Genomic DNA, 19,176 nt, shown 5'->3' with positions numbered 1-19,176 from the left:
ATGGTCTCTGCTTGGCAACTACCGGCTCCAGGGAGCCATGGAAATCACCACAGCTCTCTTTGCTAGTCAGAGGGACCTCATCTCCAAATGACCTCTGTGCAATACTGTTTTCTCTGCTGCCAGGGTCCCAGCAAGCAGACCCTAGGGTGTGTGTGTGTGGGGGGGGGAGAGGTGCTGCTACCCCAGAGGGGCTCCCCAGAGGGATCCTTATCGCCCAGGGCCCCTTACTCTGGGAAGGTCTTTACTCAACAGCGGTTCCCACTCCAGAGAGGCCTTCCTTCACCACACCTATCCCAGGGACAGCAACAATGAGAATGCGGTGACTGGCTGCTCCTTCAATCTGTCCCTCCCCAAATCTGCATCCAGGTGACAGGTAGGACCACGCAGTGACTTCTGCCTTTGTGTGATGGACATGACCACCTGAGGGAAAGAGGGTCAGTGTAATCTGGAAGGCCCATCTGACGTTCTGGGGTCCTAGCCCAGCCAGGGAGGTGGCCTTCCAGGGTCTCTGTAACCACCTTGAAGAAGTTGGATGGCGAACTCCCCAGCATTGGGTATCTCCCCACACAGCCAGCTCAACCATATCCAGTGCCCTATCTCCTGCCCAAGAGTAGGAGGTCCCACCCTCCTTCACAACTCTAGAAGCCTGACACACTGGCCCTTCAAGGCATCTGTTATATTATTGTAACAAATACAATTTCCATTTTACATTTAAATAGTACCCAAGACGAGCAGTTGGCCTGTACAAGCAAGTTGTGCATAAAAAACAAACATACAAGCAGCCTCTAGTGCAAAGCAGGCCCTCTCCATCCCTCAGCATGGAGCCCACTTCAGGAAGACCTGCTCACCGCAGGTCGGATACCTCAGGGTAACAATGTTACAAAGGATCAGTACCCGCCCACACTTACAGTAACATTGTATCAACCCCTCAGGTTCCTTGTGCTTTCTAGCCTGTGCTTTCAAGGAGCACTTTAAAGTAGCCTTGCAAATAAGGACCCCCCCCCCTTTGTTTTTAACCAGCCAGGGCTGCCTGGGCTCACTGTAGGAACCACAACAGACTCAGCCTTCACTGTTAATCGGGGATGAGAAAGGAGTTGATGGGGCCGGGGTGACTTTCGATTCCTACCCACATTTGGGTATCAGGAAGGGTAGTTGTCTGGGGTGGCTTACACAAGTGCTAGGTGGGGGACCCTGAAAGGACCCTTCTTGGTGGCCTGGGACAGTCTGCACCATGGACCAGTAGCGAAGCAGACAGGAGGGCAATGGGTCGGAGCTGCTTCCTGAGAAGAGGCGAGAAGGCCCCTCTGAGAAGAGGCGAGAAGGCCCCTCTGAGAAGAGGCGAGAAGGCCCCTCTGAGAAGAGGTGAGAAGGCCCCTCTGAGAAGAGGTGAGAAGGCCTCTCTGGGTGCAGGGAGCTGAAAGGTTTCCTTAGCTACTTCCAAGAGAGAGAATTCTTTTCCTCCAGTAAGGATGGGACAAGAGAAACTGTAACCGGAGGTATCTGCCCAGGATTGTTGGGACCCCTGACCTTCCAGAGTGTGTATGTGGCTGTTACAGGTGCAGGCCAAGCACACGACAGAGACCATCACTAAGGAGCCTTGTAAAGGAGACTTCGATGGCCACAGAGGATGTGGCTCACTCAGTTTGAAAAACCAGCTCTGGTAAGAGCTTTTTAACCTACTCCACTATCTCCCACAGATTTGAGAGAACGTCTGGTCTCTGCTTGGACACTGCTCTGCCGTTGCACATCTCACCAGAGACGCCACACGGCCTCCTGGAGGTCTTGTCCCCTTCTGTGAAGAATGTGAGGTCAGGACCCTGGTGGCAGGGTCCTGATGACATTACACTAGCGGGGATGGGGGTGGGGGTGGGCTTTCGTGTACACAGACTGCCACCTGTCAGAGATTTTAGATGCTTGATGGAGATGCTTTTGGTTCAAAGGTGTCTGCTTCTAGGTACAAACGAGTTGGAAGCAGGACTGTGGCCTGGGAGGCCAGGCCCAGAGCACAGACTGGCTGGACCTAGTGAGCAGGGTTAACTCTTGATCCCCAAGGTAAGATTTTCTGTCAGGACCTCTCTGCCCCTGAGAACCCAGTAGGATTTAGGCTGGAGCATACTGGACAGTGTTGAGGCCTTCCTTGCTTTAGGGACCTGTCACCCTGGATGAGTCTGCTCTGGGGCCCTGTGTTTTCAGGTGAGCTAGAACTGATCAGGGGCTGCTTGTCTGGAATCATGGGGGAGTCAAGTTGGGGACTCTTGTGTATGTATCATGGCTCCGGCTTTCCCTCTCTACAGGGGAGCGAAACCTTCTCAGGGGTTGGAGCTTCCAGTTGGCTTGATGCTTTTGGATGCAGAGGGCAGGTTGGTCCCGGGGTGGAGGGTGAGAGAGAGTCCAGACATCTCTGAGCCTGAGCTTTTCTTGACAGCAAAGGCCTTCTCCCTCACAGGCAGGGGTCGCCTCTGATTCTGGACTTAATCCTGGGCGTGGCTGGAGACAACAGAGGTGGGTTTGGGGTGCACGGCGAGAGAGGGCATTGATCTGGACTGGAGCAGTGTCCTGTGGGAAGTCCCCACATCCTCTGTTCAAGCTGTGGCTGGAGAGAGCTCTGGGAGCCATTGCCAGCTCTGGCCCCTGGGACCAGGCCAAAGTCTGTTTCTTCTGTAACCCCGGGCTGGAGGGACAGGTTCCGCTGGCCCGAGAGTCCCCAGGGTGCTTAGTAGGGCCGCCACACGGCCTCGTCCATGCGGCCCGGCGTGCTCAGGGCCGTGGGCGAGTTGCTGTGGCTGCCGTCGGCTTCCACGCCATCAGCCTGGCCCAGGCTGGGGTTCATGAGGTTGCCAGCTGACACCGAGGCTCCGCTGGGGCAGGAGGTGAGCATGCGGGTGGGCGAGCGCTCGCCACCTCCCGCAGCTGCCATGGAGAACTGGTAGGAGCCTGAGGAGGCGCCGTAGAAGAGGTGGTAGGGCGCGGGGTTGGCCTGGAAGGGCCCGCTCTGGCTCTGAGGGGCCCCGGGGTAGGGCGGAGGGAGGTAGGTGTGGTGGAAGCGGCTGCTGGCCGGCATGCCCGCCACGCTCAGGCTGCCCAGGCTGGTGCCCGATGGTGTGGCGCTGTAGGGGAAGGCGGCAGACATGGCTCCCGGGTAGTGCATCCTGGGGTCCGGGAAGCGGCTCTCTGTCAGGCTCTGCAGCGTAGGGAAGGAGCGGTCAAACTGGCGGGGGTCCGAGAAGGGGTTCAGGTCTGAGGAGCCTGGGGACAGAGAGCAAGAGTGGGGGTGTCAGGTGCGCAGGCCAAGAACACCGTGGGACCTCTGTGGATCCTCTAGTACTGTGGGGTGGCCTTCCTGGGGATCCCGTCCTCAGGCTGTGCTGTGCAGGGCTGTGCCCCGTGCAGGGGACTCTAGCTGCAGATCTGATGTGAGTGGAACTCTGGGTCAAAGCAGAGGGGATAGGCCTCCCTCCTCCTGTGTGTTTTTCTCAAGCTTGCTAGGACAGGCACCAGACACAGCTCCCATCTCATTCTGAAGAGAAAAAAACCCTCAGGTAGAGATACAGAAAGGCTGATTCTCCACTCAGCACAGAAAGTACCAGAATGTTCTCTGCTGAAGCAGAGGTGTGTGTGTGTGTGTGTAGGTAGGTAGGTCTGTAGGTTGGGGTCTTAGCTGTGGGGGAATCAGCTGGTCCTTATCCACACTTCCTGAGTCTATGTCCCTCAAGGCTGCCCTGCATGTTGGTCACACAACTACACTCATGACACCTTCATCTGCCTCCATCGCAAAATTAATCACTAGCTGGAGGCATTTGGAGGTCCCACCCGTGCAGCAACACTAAGGGGTCTGGAATTCTCAGGGGCTCCTAGACAGGGGGTGCCAATCTGCACACCTACTTTTGTGATCATGGGTCCCCAGTTCCAACATTCACACGGGCTTTGGGAACAAACCTAATCCCATTGGTGGGAAAACAGGGACCCAGGCGAGGGAGCAGCATGGCGGTCACAGAGCACACTGCCCTGGGCCCCAGCACTGGCCTGTAACTACCACCTCTTGTGGAGGCAGCTGGGCTCTCCCGTGGCTTCTGGAGTCATTCTGTCACCCTAGCTTTGACTCTCACTCCCATGCGTCCCTTGTCAAGTCCCTTAACCTCTCCACATCAGAGCCAGGCCCCGCAGCCTGTGGCCTTCCCTTTGTTTTGCTGCCTGCGGCCTCTGTCACATCTCTTGCTCTGGGTCCCCAGAAATGGCTGCTTTGTGTTTGTTCCCAAAGCCCATGTGAATGCTGGGATTGGGACCCATGATCACAAAAATAGATGTGCAGATTGGCACCCGCTGTCTTAGAGCCCCTGAGAACTCCAGACCTCTGGCGGTCGGGACCTCCAAGTGCCTCCAGCTAGTGTTTAATTTTGCAACAGAGGCAAGTGAAGATGTCCTTGAAACCCTGCCCTAGGGCCCTCTTAGTACCCGGCAGCAGTGACAGGGCGTGGTCCCAAATGGTAGCCCAGGGCGTCGGCCTGTCAAACCTCAGCTCTTTTGTCTCTTTCATGGATGGAAGGCCACCGGAGGCCCCTGTCCTGGACTAACAGGGTGTCAGGGGCCCTCAGGTGTCTATTACTCCTTGGGTCTCTGAGCCTGGCTGTGGGTCACCATGAAGGACTACCCTTGGCTCCAGGTGAGGAGAACAGAAAAGGGGCGGGTCACTGGAGCTTTCTGAAATAAAAACCGGGGACTCCTTGGCTGGTCAGTGTGTCTTGAGGCCTGAGAGGGAGAAGAGCCTGATGCCCATCTCCTGCATAGAGGATGCTGCAGGATGAAGGGATGCTGAGGGATGAGAGGATGCTGAGGGATGAGAGGATGCTGAGGGATGAGAGGATGCTGAGGATGAGAGGATGCTGAGGATGAGAGGATGCTGAGGGATGAGGGGATGCTGAGGGGTGAGAGGATGCTGAGGGGTGAGAGGATGCTGAGGGATGAGAGGATGCTGAGGGATGAGGGGATGCTGAGGGATGAGAGGATGCTGAGGGATGAGAGGATGCTGAGGATGAGAGGATGCTGAGGGATGAGAGGATGCTGAGGGATGAGGGGATGCTGAGGGGTGAGAGGATGCTGAGGGATGAGAGGATGCTGAGGGATGAGAGGATGCTGAGGGGTGAGAGGATGCTGAGGGATGAGAGGATGCTGAGGGGTGAGAGGATGCTGAGGGATGAGAGGATGCTGAGGGATGAGGGGATGCTGAGGGATGAGGGGATGCTGAGGGGTGAGAGGATGCTGAGGGATGAGAGGATGCTGAGGGATGAGGGGATGCTGAGGGATGAGGGGATGCTGAGGGGTGAGAGGATGCTGAGGGATGAGGGGATGCTGAGGGGTGAGAGGATGCTGAGGGATGAGAGGATGCTGAGGATGAGGGGATGCTGAGGGATGAGAGGATGCTGAGGGATGAGAGGATGCTGAGGGGTGAGAGGATGCTGAGGGATGAGAGGATGCTGAGGGATGAGGGGATGCTGAGGATGAGAGGATGCTGAGGATGAGGGGATGCTGAGGGATGAGGGGATGCTGAGGGATGAGAGGATGCTGAGGGTGAGAGGATGCTGAGGGGTGAGAGGATGCTGAGGATGAGAGGATGCTGAGGGATGAGAGGATGCTGAGGGATGAGAGGATGCTGCACACAGATGCCTGCTGACAGGGGACCCTGCTCTTGAAGCAGATCAAACAAGACTTGTGAGGGGACAGTGGGACTCTGGTCCTGTAGTAGAGAGCCTCAGACATGTGGAGCTGCCACCGTCCCCTCCTGCCTCTGTCCTCATTGCTGCAGATTCCCCTCCAAAGTGGTGGAGAAGTACCTGCCCCAGGCACCCCCTCGGACCCTCAGCAACTTCCTCAGACTCCAGTGCCCACCTCAGCCTCACAGCCCCAGGAAATCTGAGCCGCCTGAGCCACTGTCAAGCAGCCAAGCCAGCAGCTCAAGGAAATGTTTATATTCTCCAAATTGCCCCTGCTGCTGCGTTCAGCTGAATGAGCCCTTTGAGCTGTGAGAAGCCCCCATTGTGGGTGTCTGCAGTGGGGAGGGGAGGGCTGGGTCTTGGCATTGCCTACAGTGTCCAAAGCTAGGGGTCAAGTCTGTTAACAGGCACCGAGGGAAGCGGTAGGGCATCCTGAGGGGAATCCCACCAGCAGGGAGGGCTAAGGAGGGTGATTCTTCACACACAAGCCTGCCAAAGCCACTCTGTGACAGAAGTCTCTTCAGTTTGTGAATGAGAAAACACAGGCTCAGAGGAGTTAGGCGACCTGCCTAAGATCATACAGGCAGCGCAAGGCAGAGCTGGAACCGGTCAGGTTGGCATGATAGCCAAGGATATGCTTCTTCCCGAGGCTATCCGGGACCCTCTCCTAAACACCAAAGGGCTAGCTGGAGCTACCACGGGGCTGAAGAATCCCATCTCAGGATTTAGGAAGAGAAGGCCTGGCCATCTATGCCATAGCGAGGTGAGGTTTGGGGCTGTGGAGAGGCTGATTCTAGTCCCTGGGAGCACACCCTCTCCCCGTGACAGAGCAAACATGTCTTCTTCTCTCATGAGAACCGATGGACAGGAAGCACTGTTGAGCTCTGTCGGCCTCTGGGCTAGACCTCATCCCTTTTAGGCCAACCTCTGTAGGTGCTGGCCTGTGGGAGTGAGGGAAGAGTGAGCTCCTGGTCAGAGCTGGGTGTGAGGTAGATGCTGAGAACTTATCTAAAGGGCCCAGGGCTCAAATGCCAAATCTCCCTCTCCGAAGTCCACAGGTTCAGGCATGCTGGGGCCAGGGCCTTTCCTAGCTTGGGCTAGCTTCTTGGCACACTGAGGGATGGTACTATGTCCCTGACACTGTATCATTCATGCACAGAACACATGGATAATGATATTCCAAGTGATGCCCTCCCCCCACCACCAGGAAATGACTGGTGTGGAGAAGGGCAGAAAGCAGGGAACAGAGGTACCAGCATATGGCCTACTTTGACCCTAGTGTTCAGGTTCCTCTCAGGCCTACCTAGGGACAAGCCAGGGAGACAGTAGACACAGCCACCAGAAAGCCCCAATTCTCTTCAGCTTCAACTCAGTCGTGTGCCACAGAGGCCCTGAGCCAGCACTGGTGATCTGAAGGGACAGGTATCACACAGGGCAGCATCTAGCCCTCTTGTCTCTGTGGTTTGGCATCTTCCCCTGACTGGTCTGAGCCAGCTATATTAAGCCTCCCGTCTCTGGCTCCCAACGGAAGCACGATGCTGGGCATAGGCCTGGCCAGGCACCTGCCTCAGGTGGGCCAACGGGAGATTTGCGTGCAGCCCAGCATCCTCATCGGAGCAACTGAGGCAGAACCTGACCCCAGTGCTCTCCATCTGTGTGGTTCTGGGTGGAGAGACTGGGCTAGGCATCCTTTATCCCAGTTCCTGGTGTGACTAGCGCCCAGCCCTGGGAAGAGATAGCCTCCTGCTATCTTTCCTCACTGTGAGAAAGCTGAGGTAGTAGGGGTGGGTGTACAGTGAGGACACAGTCGCCATGACTCTGTGGACACCGCAGGATTACCCTCATGTCCCTGTGGACTAATGAACTTCAGAGGGAGGGACGGCCACATCTGTTCACACTCATCCCGGGGTCAGGCACTGTGCATGAGTCAGTGAACATTTGCTGAGGGAGTGGGCAAGGGCCTGGAACAGAGCAGCCCTCAGGAGACCTGGGAGTGGAGACTGCAGCTGCCCCAGCTGTCCACCAATAAACAGTGGAAGACCCACCTTCCCCAGGGACTCGGCCTGAGGTAGATGGACTGGATCCCGGATCCTTATCCACGCCCCTGCCTGCTCCCCACAGAGCTCTGCTCCTCCGTACCTTGGATTGGGGTCTGGGCTTGGCTGCTGAAGTGACTCGTGGTGCTGAGAGAGCCACGGGGGCTGGGTGTGCTTGGTGTTACACGCATGCGCAGGTCTCCGAAGCGGTCGGGGAAGGCCTTGGTCTGGTCTTCTATCTTCTGCCGGTGCCCTGTGGAGTATGGGGAGTCCATCAGTCACCATAATGCCTTGCCTTGCTAGGAAGTTCTTCCTGGAGTCTAGCTGAGATCTCTGTGGAACTCTCTGACTTTCCAAACAGACCAGAGATCGTGGCTATGTGCCACTTCAGGCTGCCTGATCTCTCCTCAGAATGGTCATTCTTAACATCACATCTGGAGCTCTGACTGGACCAGTATGCTGTGATGTTAAGCTCTGATCTACCTAAACCTCCCCAACATGATCTGTCAGGTAAAAATACCCAGGCAAGAGGCTCAGCCAAGGAGTCAGGAGAAGCCCCCAGGGGTGATACCACCCCTCACCCCTCAGCATGCAGATTCCCACACTCTGCGAACCCCCGCTTCAGGCATCCCTGTGAGGGCGTGATGCTGGTCACCTGGCCCTCACCAACCTAGCCACCCTTAAGCTTGTCTTCCTCTCAGGACCTCAGGAAGGAGGGTAGAGGCGTGGTCATCAGGGGGTATACCGGCTTCTGGTCCCTGCCCAGCCACAGTCCACACAGGAGTCCCAGGCTGGCTATGCACCTGCTAAGGGCTCAAGACACTTGAGTGTCACCAAGTGCCACAGGCACCCCCAGTCACCTAACTTTCATTTCTCAAACAACACACTGAGTTTCTGAAATGAAACTGAGCCCTGGCCACGGAGGCCCCCCTGTCAGCGAGGGTCCGTGACCGTCGGTTCTCAAGTTTCTCTTCCCAGCCTGTGTGGGCTTGTGTGAATGGAAACCACAGAGGGAGACGGCATTCGTGGAACTTTCTAGAGTGCGTGCACCACTGTGTCACTTTCTCCTGGAGTGACACTCCCGAAAGCTCTGTGCCTATGAGGTGGGGACAGTGACCACCAGACTCTCAGAAATGCCCTCGCCGCCACCCTGGCTCACAAGTGTGACACAAAGAGCAGCATGATTGGATGTCCCGTGAGCCTGCTTGTCACACTCCCTAGAGATATAGCTTCCTCTCGTTCCTCTCCTCCAATACATAGCGATTCTGAGTGTCTCCTTTTGGGTCCACGCAAGTTCACACCTCCTGTCTGGTATCCTTGCCTAATGCCCAAACACTAGCTCCTTCTGCCACCAGGCTTTCTCTGTGACGACGGGGACTGTGGCTCAGGGAGCAGTAGAGGCTTGTCACACGGAACGCCAAGGATGGCAGGGGAAGTGTAAGAGGGTGTGTTCAGTGTGAGAAGATTGCCTGGGTCTTTGGGTCTGGAGTGGCGTGGACTTCTCTAGATTGACAGACAGGTGGGCGGTACAACTGAGTCACTGTTCTGCTTGAAGCTACATAAGTGACCCCGGGGCTGGAAAAAAACGTGACATGACCACTGACCCCTGCTGGGATGAGGGACCTGAGGAAGGTAAAAAAACCAAACCAAACCAAAACAAAAAACCCCAGATTTATGACTTTGAAAATGTGGCCTAATGGTTCTGGGACCCACGGGCCTCAGAGCTCCCACACATGCCTGTCACACAGGCCCAGTTGGGCACAGGACAGCTTCAGGAACTGAGCAGGGGCTCCTGAAAGGCACAGTTCAGCAGGTGGCCAATAACCAGGGGACCCTGCTGTCCCCTCATGAAGCACCAGCCGCGGCCAGTGGTATGCTTGGCAGCAGCTGCCACCACCCCAAGGTTCTAGGAAATGAAGGGAAAGATGTGGCCCGAGGGCACCTGGAGCTGGCCGCAGACTCGAAGGCCTCCCCAGTCCCGCCCCAAGTCTGTGATAAGACAGGCAGGGTGCCTGGGCTTGTGGCTCGCCCAGGATGCCTGGCTGGTGTCATGATGCTCTCCTGTCATTTCTGGCTCAGCAGAAGCGCCAAAGCCCAGCTCTGAGGCTACTGGAGATGGCAGGGGCGATGAATGCCAAGGCATCTCAACAGGCAGGAAGCTGACCAGATAAAGCCTACAGGATGGACGGAGGCTGAGGGCTGAGCAGCTTGGGGGCAGGGAGCTGGGTGTCTCAGTCAGCCACAAGCTTGAAGGCAGCCAATGGGGCCACACAGATGCCGGTGCAAAACCTCAGGCCTGCTCTCATTGTCAGCGGCGCTGATGAGCAAAGTCCCCTGGTTCTGAGTCACAGTGGACAGTGTTTGCAGCTGTTCCTCTGGCCGGCAGGAGGGCGGGCCCAAGGATGAGCCCCAACAGGTGTAACCTGGAGCTCACTCATACCCTCCCGGTCTACCCTGAGCTACAGCGTCATCCCTAACACGCTGACCACAGGGGAGGCAGACGACACACCAGGACACTGAGGCCAGGATGATTGGTGACCAGGCAGCCGGCCCAGATCCCTGACTCCAGGGACCTAGTGCTGTGCCCATTGTTCCCCCAGGGTGAAGGCAGGCTCGCGGGAAGAGAGGACACCACAGGACTGCTTCCTGTGCCTGTGCAGTACTGAAGCCATTGCCAGGGAGAGGTGGGGGGAGTCTGCTGACCCCACATGGCCAGGGCGCCAGAGAGTCTCAGAGCCACGAGGCTGGGAACAGAACCGAACGGAAGCTAGAGCGCCCGGCCTGCGCCCCGGGGAGGAGGTGGGCCACAGAAAAAGCCTTTCATTCTTTTTTCCCACATCGAGGGCATGGAGCTGGCTGGTTCCCTCAACCACTCGTATCTTGCCCTTCTATGCTCTGTGCCTCAGTGGTCCTCCTCCCCCCACCCCCACAACCTGCTCACCTATGTCCCCTCCCTTGGCGAGTCACTGACTTAAAATCACAAGAAGTTGGCACTGGTCATCATGGCCTCCAGCCTCCAGTGGAAAGAAAGGAGGCAGCGTCTGGGTAGCTCTGGCCTCCTGCTGCACCTGGCCTGGCCAGCTCTCTCACACCCTCTGTCCTCAGCGCAGGGCAGCCTCTGCCAGAAAGGCTCCCTGTCCTTTGGACCCACCCCGAGATCCCTATGAACATCCCAGAATGCAGTAGAAAGCAGAGGAAACTGGAATCTGCTGGGCACAGGAAGCTCTCTCCACAGCAGACAGGAGGCACACCCCTGCTGACTCTCTTGGCCTTCCCATGAGGGAGACCCGACGTGCCCCCATTTTACAGGTGGGAACACTGAGGCTGGGAAGAGCCACTGATGGGCTGATGGCTTCTATCAGACAACTGGCTACTGCTCTCCCCAAGTCCATCCCAGGAAGGGGCCTGGCTCTGAGATACAAGGTGTGAGTGTCAGGGTATTGGGGGCCCAGCCCAGAGGGCTCTCTCTACTCAGTGCGGGGAGCATGAGCAGGGGAACAGGACTGGGTGTCTCAGTTACTTTCTATTGTGAGCAAAAGTAACTTGGGAAGGAAAGAGTTGTGACTCCGAGGTCCCACTCCACCACTGAGGAGGAAGGATCACAGCACTCAGCAGCCGGCTTCAGCTCCTGCCTTGACTTCCCTCAGTGATGGAGTGTGACCTGTGCGCTGTAAGATAAGCCCTTCCCCTCCCCCCACCCCCAGTTGCTTGTGGTCATAGTGTTTTATCAAAGCAACAGAAACCCTAACTAGGACACGGGGTCTCAGTGGCCTCCCGAGGGCTCTGCCTTGCTTTGAAACTCAGGGCCGAGTCCCAACCACACAACTACTGCCGCCCAACTTGCTTTCCTCTGGGCCTCAGTTTCCAAATCTGTCAAGTGGTTGTTATCCTAATCCCTCCCCCGCCCCAGGGGTAGATGATCAGGTAAAAATAGAGTCCTCTTGGGGAGAAGGATGCCTGGGGTAAGCCCCCCCCACCCCAACCTGTAGGCCTTTGTTCGAAATGCTTCAAGCAGGGAGTCTCTGATCACAGTGAGTGCCTGAGTGCCTGGGACCTAGCCCAGGGTGTGCAGATCTGAGCTAGCCCACTCCAGGGCCAGTGGCCCCCGGCCCATTGCAGACAGCCATCCTCCAGCAGTAGCTTTGGGAAAGTTGCTGATTCCCACCAGGCACCTGATGTTTCTTCTATAAAATGGGGATAAAAGGCTTAGAGCCTCTAAGGGTGGAGTCAGGCTTAAGAGGTACACAGCCCACAGGCCCTGATCTTTGCAGGGTGCAGCCCTGCTCTGACCCGCCTCCCACTCCTGGGTCAACAGCTCCCACCGAGCAGAACTGAGCCATTAATGGACCCCACAGGCAGGTGACAAGGTCCCAGGCTCTAGACTGGGAGAGTTCCCAAGGACACACAGTCCAGCTGGGATGGCCTTACTGCTCCCAACCAGGCTAACATGGCTTCTGCCACCTGCCAGATTCCTGGTGTCACCCAGAGCCAAGCAAGCATCTGCCAGGGTTGGTCCCTGCCTGCCGCAGGTGGGGCAGGGGGAGGCTGGGGGTCACCGCGCCTGGTGGACCACACGGACAACTTTAAGGCCACCACCCTCTGAAAGGTTTCTCTTGGCCCGCCCATCCGCCCCGCCCCCTGCGCATCTCTCACAGTGGAAAGAGAAGGCACAAGCCAAGCTCACAAGGTGATCCTAAAACCTGGAAGGAGTTGCCTTAGCTCACAGAGGGCCTCCAACAGCGGAGAGCTGGGCTCTGACTGGCCAGAGGCCAGCTCCGAGTCTGGCCTCAAAGAGGCAGGAGGCAGCATGGAGAGAGAGAGAGAGAGAGAGAGAGAGAGAGAGAGAGAGAGAGAGAGAGAGAGAGAGAGAGAGAGAAGGCAAAGTCGTGTAGGGCCCTGAGGTGAGTCCCCAACCATCAGGCCCCCGGCTGGTCCAGAGCTTCCCAGCAGCCTGCAACACACACACACACACACACACACACACACACACACACACACACACACACACACAGCAGCCACTGTGCGCCTGCTGCTGCAGCTTGCTCTGCGGCCTGTGGGGAGATTTACACCGGACTAGGATCAGCCGCTCGGATGGCAGGCGGGTGCCGGGCCTGGGGTGGTCCGCTGTGAATTGGCCCCCTGTGAGCAGATGAAAACCAGTGGTGGTTGAGCAGGGAAGCTGGCTGGCGGAGGGCCAGCGGCGGGGAGGTAGCAGGCTCGCCGCCCAGGGCTGCAACTGGGGCTTCCAGGCCTGGGCCTGATTAGGGGAGCTGGGAGGTCTGAGGTTAACCCTTTCCCTTCTACTGGGCGGGTTCTCTCAGATCTGCCAGGCCTTCCTTGGGTGTTCCGAGGATCTGGGGGGACAGAGTGACCAGGACCGTGTCTCTCTGGACCCAAGCATCCTGTCCACATCTTCCCCACACCTGGAGGCCAGGATGACACCACCCTTCAGTTGTCGCCACTGGATCACTTTTTCCTGTCCATTTCAGGTCCCAAGAGGCCACACTGCTATGGGCCCGCTTTCTCCAGGACAGCATCAACCAGGAAGCCCTCCCACCCTGCCCACCCTCCGTCTACTCTGGCTTCCTCCCAGCTTTGCCAAAGTGAACAAATGATTTATTTAGCTCAGTCCGGACCTATTTAAGGAATATCAACTAAACGCTCCTGTGGGCATCCTCAGGGCCAGGCGCAAGTAGCAGACAGGCAAAAGAGGACGCTGGTGTGGCAGAATACGCAGACCGGCACAGAGGCATGATTCTGGCATGACAGCAGCTGTGCAAAGGCCCTGAGGCAGGAATGTTCCTGGCAGAAGCCAGCAGCTAGAGTGGGGAAGAGGGCGCAAGAGAGGAAGAGGCCGCCACCAGATTTGGCAGGGCCACAGACACTGTGAAACCTGTTTCCTCCTTTCTCCTGTGGAATGTGAGGCCCAGGAGGGTGGGAACCAGCAAGTGGCAGGTAGTGCTGGAGGTGTGGCCCTGTGCCTGGGAAACTATTTGTGGGAATTATTTTGTGCACATCTAGAGGAAGAGAAGCTTCCAGGCCATACCCCCAGCCTCCAGAAGGGCACAGAAGTAGGCACCCACCCTTTTGGTAGCAGCACCTGCTGTGCCTGGAGGAAGGCTAGTTGTCCCCGAGCTGTGACCAGACCACCACCAGCATGGCCAGCTCCTGCGCCACCTCCCATCCCAGTGCTGGATGGAGCTCAGCGACCCGGGTTTGAACCAGAAGACGGCGACCGGGAGGAATCCATCAGAGACTGAGGCCACACAGGCAGGAAGCCACTGAGCCAGCTTCAGCCCTAGCTGGCCACCCCGCTGCAGGCTGGGCACGTTCTACAGGGCACTAGAGGGGACAGACCTGGCCACAGAAGCCGCACCTGGGCCTCGGGGATGCAGGACTGACTGCTGCTGCCAGACTGAGGACCAGCCCTACCCACACAGAGACTCTGACCTCACAGGGGTTGACAAGTGGAGTGAGGGGAAACTGCAGAAATCTGAGAGCAGGGAGCTGGTCAGGTGTCTGAGGGGCAGGGCACTTCCTGTGTGGTAGCAATAAGTCAGGAATCTTATGACCCTCTTAAGTTCCAGACTTAAGACCTCAGCTTCTACCTCTGGGAGACCCACCTGGATGGGATAACCTGGAGTAACCTGGAGAATAGCCCCTCTCCTCTGCTCTGTTTCAAAAATGAGCTAGTAAGAAGGCCCAGAGAGGGATACGAGGGGTCTTAGGCCACACAGCAATTCTAGCCTCTGACCCCAACCAACCAGCTTAATCCTTAAAGGGCCATCTAAGGTATGGCGGGTTGGGTTGGGGAACCCAGAGAAGATGTGCAGAGGACTCACTGGGGGCACCGTGGGCAGGCTGACCCACATCCTCACCCACAGGCCTCAGGAAGCACAGGGCTAACAGGTGTACACAGGATCCCCTTGGGACCTGCAGGCAATGCCTGGCCACTTGGGACCTCTCTGTGCTACTCCCGACCTGCAGACCCCCGGTGGCTCAGGATCAGATCAGCTCCCTTCACAGAGAAGGCACCGAGTGCCAGTCTCCTGGCCATACGGTCGCTGAGGCCCTGGCTGAGGCGACTGCCCATCAGTCACCTCCCTGAGTTGCTGTGTACAAATAGATGTATCCATTGCCTGTGCACAGCAGTAGCCTAGGTAACAGTAGCCTAGGCAACTGCTTGTACAAACCCATTTTTCAGACAAGAAATATGAGGCTGAAAGGGATCTTCCCTGTAGTTCAGGGCATGGGAGAAGGTGACCCTGAGGCAAAGTGACTTCCCTAAGTCCATTGTCCATCTCGGCACCTCCAGCCCCACCCCCAAGAGCTACCTGCGGGAGTACTAGGTGAGGGGTGAAACCTGACTCCCAGCTGGAATGGGGCTCCCACTAATGTGGCCCTGGTGAGAGTTTCCTGGGCACCAAGCAGAAGGCCCAGGCCCTGCCCTTGCGTCCCAAGGCCTGGCAGCCTGAAGCAGGAGCAGACACCTACTGGCACAGATCAAGGTCCCTACAAGCACTGGGCCATCACCTCCCTGGAACAGGGAAGCCCTTTGGCTCGGCTGTCATGAAAAGTTGCTTCAGTGCACGTGCACATTCCACTCCCTGCTGCAGGCACTGATGGACTCGGAGGGACCAGGAATTGCCAGATGCCGCTGATGCTCGGGCTACACGCACTGCATCCCTGTTCTCGTCTGCGCGGATGCTGTAGCCAGCATGCCTGGCCTCTGAAGATCCAGGGCTTTCAGGACAGGGTATGGCTTCATAGCACCCTCGGGAGCTGCTCCCTCACATCCTTCATCCCTGCAGAGGCAGCTGGGGTGCAGAGCACCTCCAATGCTGCCCGCCATAGCGCCCTTCCTCTTTCCTGCTGTCCCTAGAGAGTCTGGACCATCTCGGTCTCCTGGCTGATTCTTCAGAGCCTGGGGCTGAGCCCAGAGGGCTTAAGTTTCGCACCGAGACCCTTTGAGTGCTTGGAGGGAGACGCACAGTGCCCTTCTCCCCCCCCCCCCCCCCGAGCCTTTGCCCTGACTAAGGCTCAGGAGCACTTACGTCGGGGTTCCCGGGGTCCGTCCACAGTGACCTTGATGGCTCGGTGGTAGGTGGCCACTTGCGTAGGGTTGGTGAACACGGTGATTGTGAGCGTGAAACTCTTCCCTGGGGAAATCAAGGCAGGAGTTGGGTGAAAGGCACATGCACAGTCCCCCGGCCTCCCTCCGCCAATCTGTTGCCAGACCCCCCCCCCCCACACACACACACTTTAGTCCTTGCAATCACAGAAAGAAGGCGGGGAAAGCACAATGCAAGCTGCTAGGCTGGGCATTCAAGGCCACAGGAGGCGTAGCCTTAGCTGTCCTTTGACTATACAGGGCCCTCTTCTCTTGGCTCTCTCTCTATCTCTCTCTGTCTCTCTCTGTCTCTCTCTGTCTCTCTCTGTCTCTCTCTCTCTCTGTCTCTCTCTCTCTCTCTCTCTCTCTCTCTCTCTCTCTCTCTCGACAGGGTTTCTCTGTGTAGCCCTGGCTGTCCTGGAACTCACTCTGTAGACCAGGCTGGCCTCGAACTCAGAAATCCGCCTGCCTCTGCCTCCCAAGTGCTGGGATGAAAGGCATGCGCCACCACCGCCCGTTCTCTTGGCTTTCTCCCTCCGTTTTATGAGACTATATTTTTGTGATATTCTATTTAGGGACTCATACGATTTTGAGGTAAAGATCTCAGATGGGTGTGTGCTTTTTCCTGAGAGTAATTAGTGATCTTTATGGAAAAAAAAATTGAGAACACAAAACATATTTAAAAAGAAGAAGAAATCCCACCCACAGTGCCACTGGCCGACACAACCACCATCATTCGGAGTTTCTCTTCCACTCCTCTGGGTGGAACGGTTTTTACAGTCGCTATGGTGATAACGCCCATAGCTTTTCATTTTTTTGTTTGTTTTTGAGACAGGATCTCTCAATGGAGCCCTGGCTGTCTTAGTACTCAATGTATAGACCAGACTGGCCTTGAACTCGCAGAGATCCACCTGCCTCTGCCTCCCAAGTACTAGCACCTGTTTTGTCTGTTTATTTATATTTATTTATTTAGATGAGAATGTTTGTATGTATGCTTGCCATGTGTGTGATCCAGCACCCACAAAGGCACATCAGATCCTGGAACTGTAGTTACAGATTGTTGTGAGCCACCACCAGTGTTTTGGGAATCAAACCCAGGTCTCCTGCAAGAGGAGTCAGAGCTCTAACCACTGGGCTATCTCACCAGCCCCCCCCCCCCCAAAAAAAAACCATCTTGTTTTCTTTCCTTCTGGAATTACAAGTTCTCCATAAACTTCATTTTTTAATGGCTGCTAAGTATTCCCCTGGCAGACGTCTCAGCTTTGATTGGTCCATCCCCTTGTGTCACGTTAAGTTGTTGCTGTTGTGTGCAGCCGGCACTGTGAGAGGGCGGCTGACCTGGGAGCTGTAGACACGACTGTTATTTCCAGAACCCTGTTCTATTTTTAGATAGACGTTTGGCTTCAGTGTCTCCATTCAAAATTCCTCAGAGGGGAAATTTTTTTTTTCAAATAATACTTTTTTGTTTCTTTTTTCTCTCTTTACCATTTAAAATATGACCTTCCATGTGTCAAAATCTCTGTCAACATCTCCTTCTCTGTAGACTTCCTCCCAGCGAGTTGCAAGAGGTGTTGAGCGAGTGTGTCACCTCAGAGGCCCGGGATGAGTTTGTGGGGGCCGATCTTGACTCTCTTGGGACACGTACCTCACCATGAGTGACGTGAGGTCACACGTCACTGAAATGCCACTGGCTTCTGTCTATCACAACGGAAATCTTCAATTCCTCTTCATTTTGTTTGCCTTTCTTGTATTAGTGAGACTGAAACTGTCTCTGGTCACTATCCATCACCAGAATCCAGCCCGCATCACCACCCACGACTGTTCTGGAGACTTTCCCGTTGGCTGGGGCTTTAGGGCCTTTGAGCTCCACCTGATGCCTGTTCGCAGCTACGGCTGAGTGACGGCCACCACAGATAGCTTTCTAACTTCAGCTCTTCTTCATACTCTGTTCTCTCTCTCTCTCTCTCTCTCCCTCTTCCTGTCCCTCTCCCTTTCCCTCCTCCCTCTCTCCTTCCCTTCTTCCCCCCTCTCGTTCTCTCCCTTATTGGTGGCTTCTACTGTCCATGTTAGAGGCCTCCCCAGGCAGGAAGTAGATGAAGGTGTACTTTCAATGTCCTCTACCATGAAGGGCTCTGACTGGCGCACAAGGCCTAAGGTGAAGGGACATCAAAGGGCAATCCTGATTTTTCTATCATATTAGTCATTCTATCACGCTGTACACTGGCTGTTTCTCTGCCTGTTACTCCAAGGTCTAGGCCAGCGTTGTTACCATTTGAGATGAGCCTGAGGGTGGGGTGGGGACAGGATGGGACTCCACAGATATCCAAGCCCAATTTCCCCTCTGCCAGCTTTGCTTCTGGATTGACTCTTAACCCGAGTTAGATGCTTAGGAATTCCCCCTGGGCTGTCCAAGTCCAGGCATTTGTGCCTCTTTGGAGTGGCCCCCAAGGACACCCTGGAGGCTCCTGGAGACAGGCCGTGTTAATGGTGCCCTAAGGAGAGGGCCGGTGTTCACAGTCCTGCTGTCCAAGAGGACACAGGCACGTTTACTGTTCTCTTTGCTCAAGGGAAAATTCGAGCCCCAGAAACAGGAGACACCTGAGCATGGCTAAGGCAGCCAGGCCAACCACCCAGCTGAGGCTCCAAACTCAAGGGCTTCTGGGAGAGTACAGAGAACTCTGGGAAATAGACTCTCCTCGCTAGAAGAAGGTCCCCGAGGTGCCAGCAGAGCCCAGGACACAAATATTAAGGCCTCTATCCTTGGAGGTTTGAGTTAGGAAAGCCAGCTTGACCCTGTCCTCAGGCTCAGAAACCATTTGCTTGATTTCTGGAAAGAGAACTGCAGACAGTCTGGGGACACAGGGCAGGTGGCCTCAGATTCCTTTCCACTCCCCTTGGGGACTCTCTTCTCTCTGCCTTCTCATTTTGAGGTCATGTCTCTCTTAGACTCCTCCTCCCACCCAGCGGGGCGCCAAGGGGAAGTCAGAGGCTGTCCGACCTCATTGCTTCTGGGGCCACAGTGAGCAGAGGGGAAGGCTGGTGCCTGGGGCCTTAGCTGCCAGCACTGAAGACTAAGGCCTAAGTCTGTACTGGAGAGTCACCTTTTCAATGAGGACTTCCCCTAGCTACTTTATTTAAAGGTGACATTTCAGAGGTGGGGGGAGGGGCGGGGTTGGCTTCAGTGCTAGAAGGTCTGTCTAGAATGCTTCAGGTCCTGGGTTCTATCCCCAGGGCCCAAAACCTCAAACAAACAGACTGGAGATTTTCAATTTGGCCTCTGTGGTTGGCCCTTCTTAGCATAGAGCGGGCCAGGGATCTGGGA

The 19,176-nt window shown here is 56.1% G+C and overlaps 1 protein-coding gene across 2 annotated transcripts in view; it reads right to left on the bottom strand.

Moving 5' to 3' along the window:
* Positions 1–652: 652 nt before the first annotated feature.
* The window catches only part of Runx3 (RUNX family transcription factor 3), a 59,344-nt gene continuing 40,820 nt past the window's right edge, over positions 653–19,176 (bottom strand). For both annotated transcript variants that reach the window (XM_052177718.1, XM_052177717.1), the window contains exons 4-6: positions 15,799–15,903; positions 7,848–7,997; positions 653–3,246 (exon numbers count right to left, since the gene is read on the bottom strand). In XM_052177718.1, coding sequence (XP_052033678.1) covers positions 2,714–3,246; positions 7,848–7,997; positions 15,799–15,903 — 788 coding nt within the window. In that variant the 3' untranslated portion in view covers positions 653–2,713. The remainder of the gene's footprint in view (positions 3,247–7,847; positions 7,998–15,798; positions 15,904–19,176) is intronic.

The sequence above is a fragment of the Apodemus sylvaticus genome, chromosome 3 (assembly GCF_947179515.1).
Source record: "Apodemus sylvaticus chromosome 3, mApoSyl1.1, whole genome shotgun sequence".
Classification (NCBI taxonomy): Eukaryota; Metazoa; Chordata; class Mammalia; order Rodentia; family Muridae; genus Apodemus; species Apodemus sylvaticus.
Note: the sequence above shows the minus strand (reverse complement) of the source record. Positions and strands in the feature narration are given on the sequence as shown.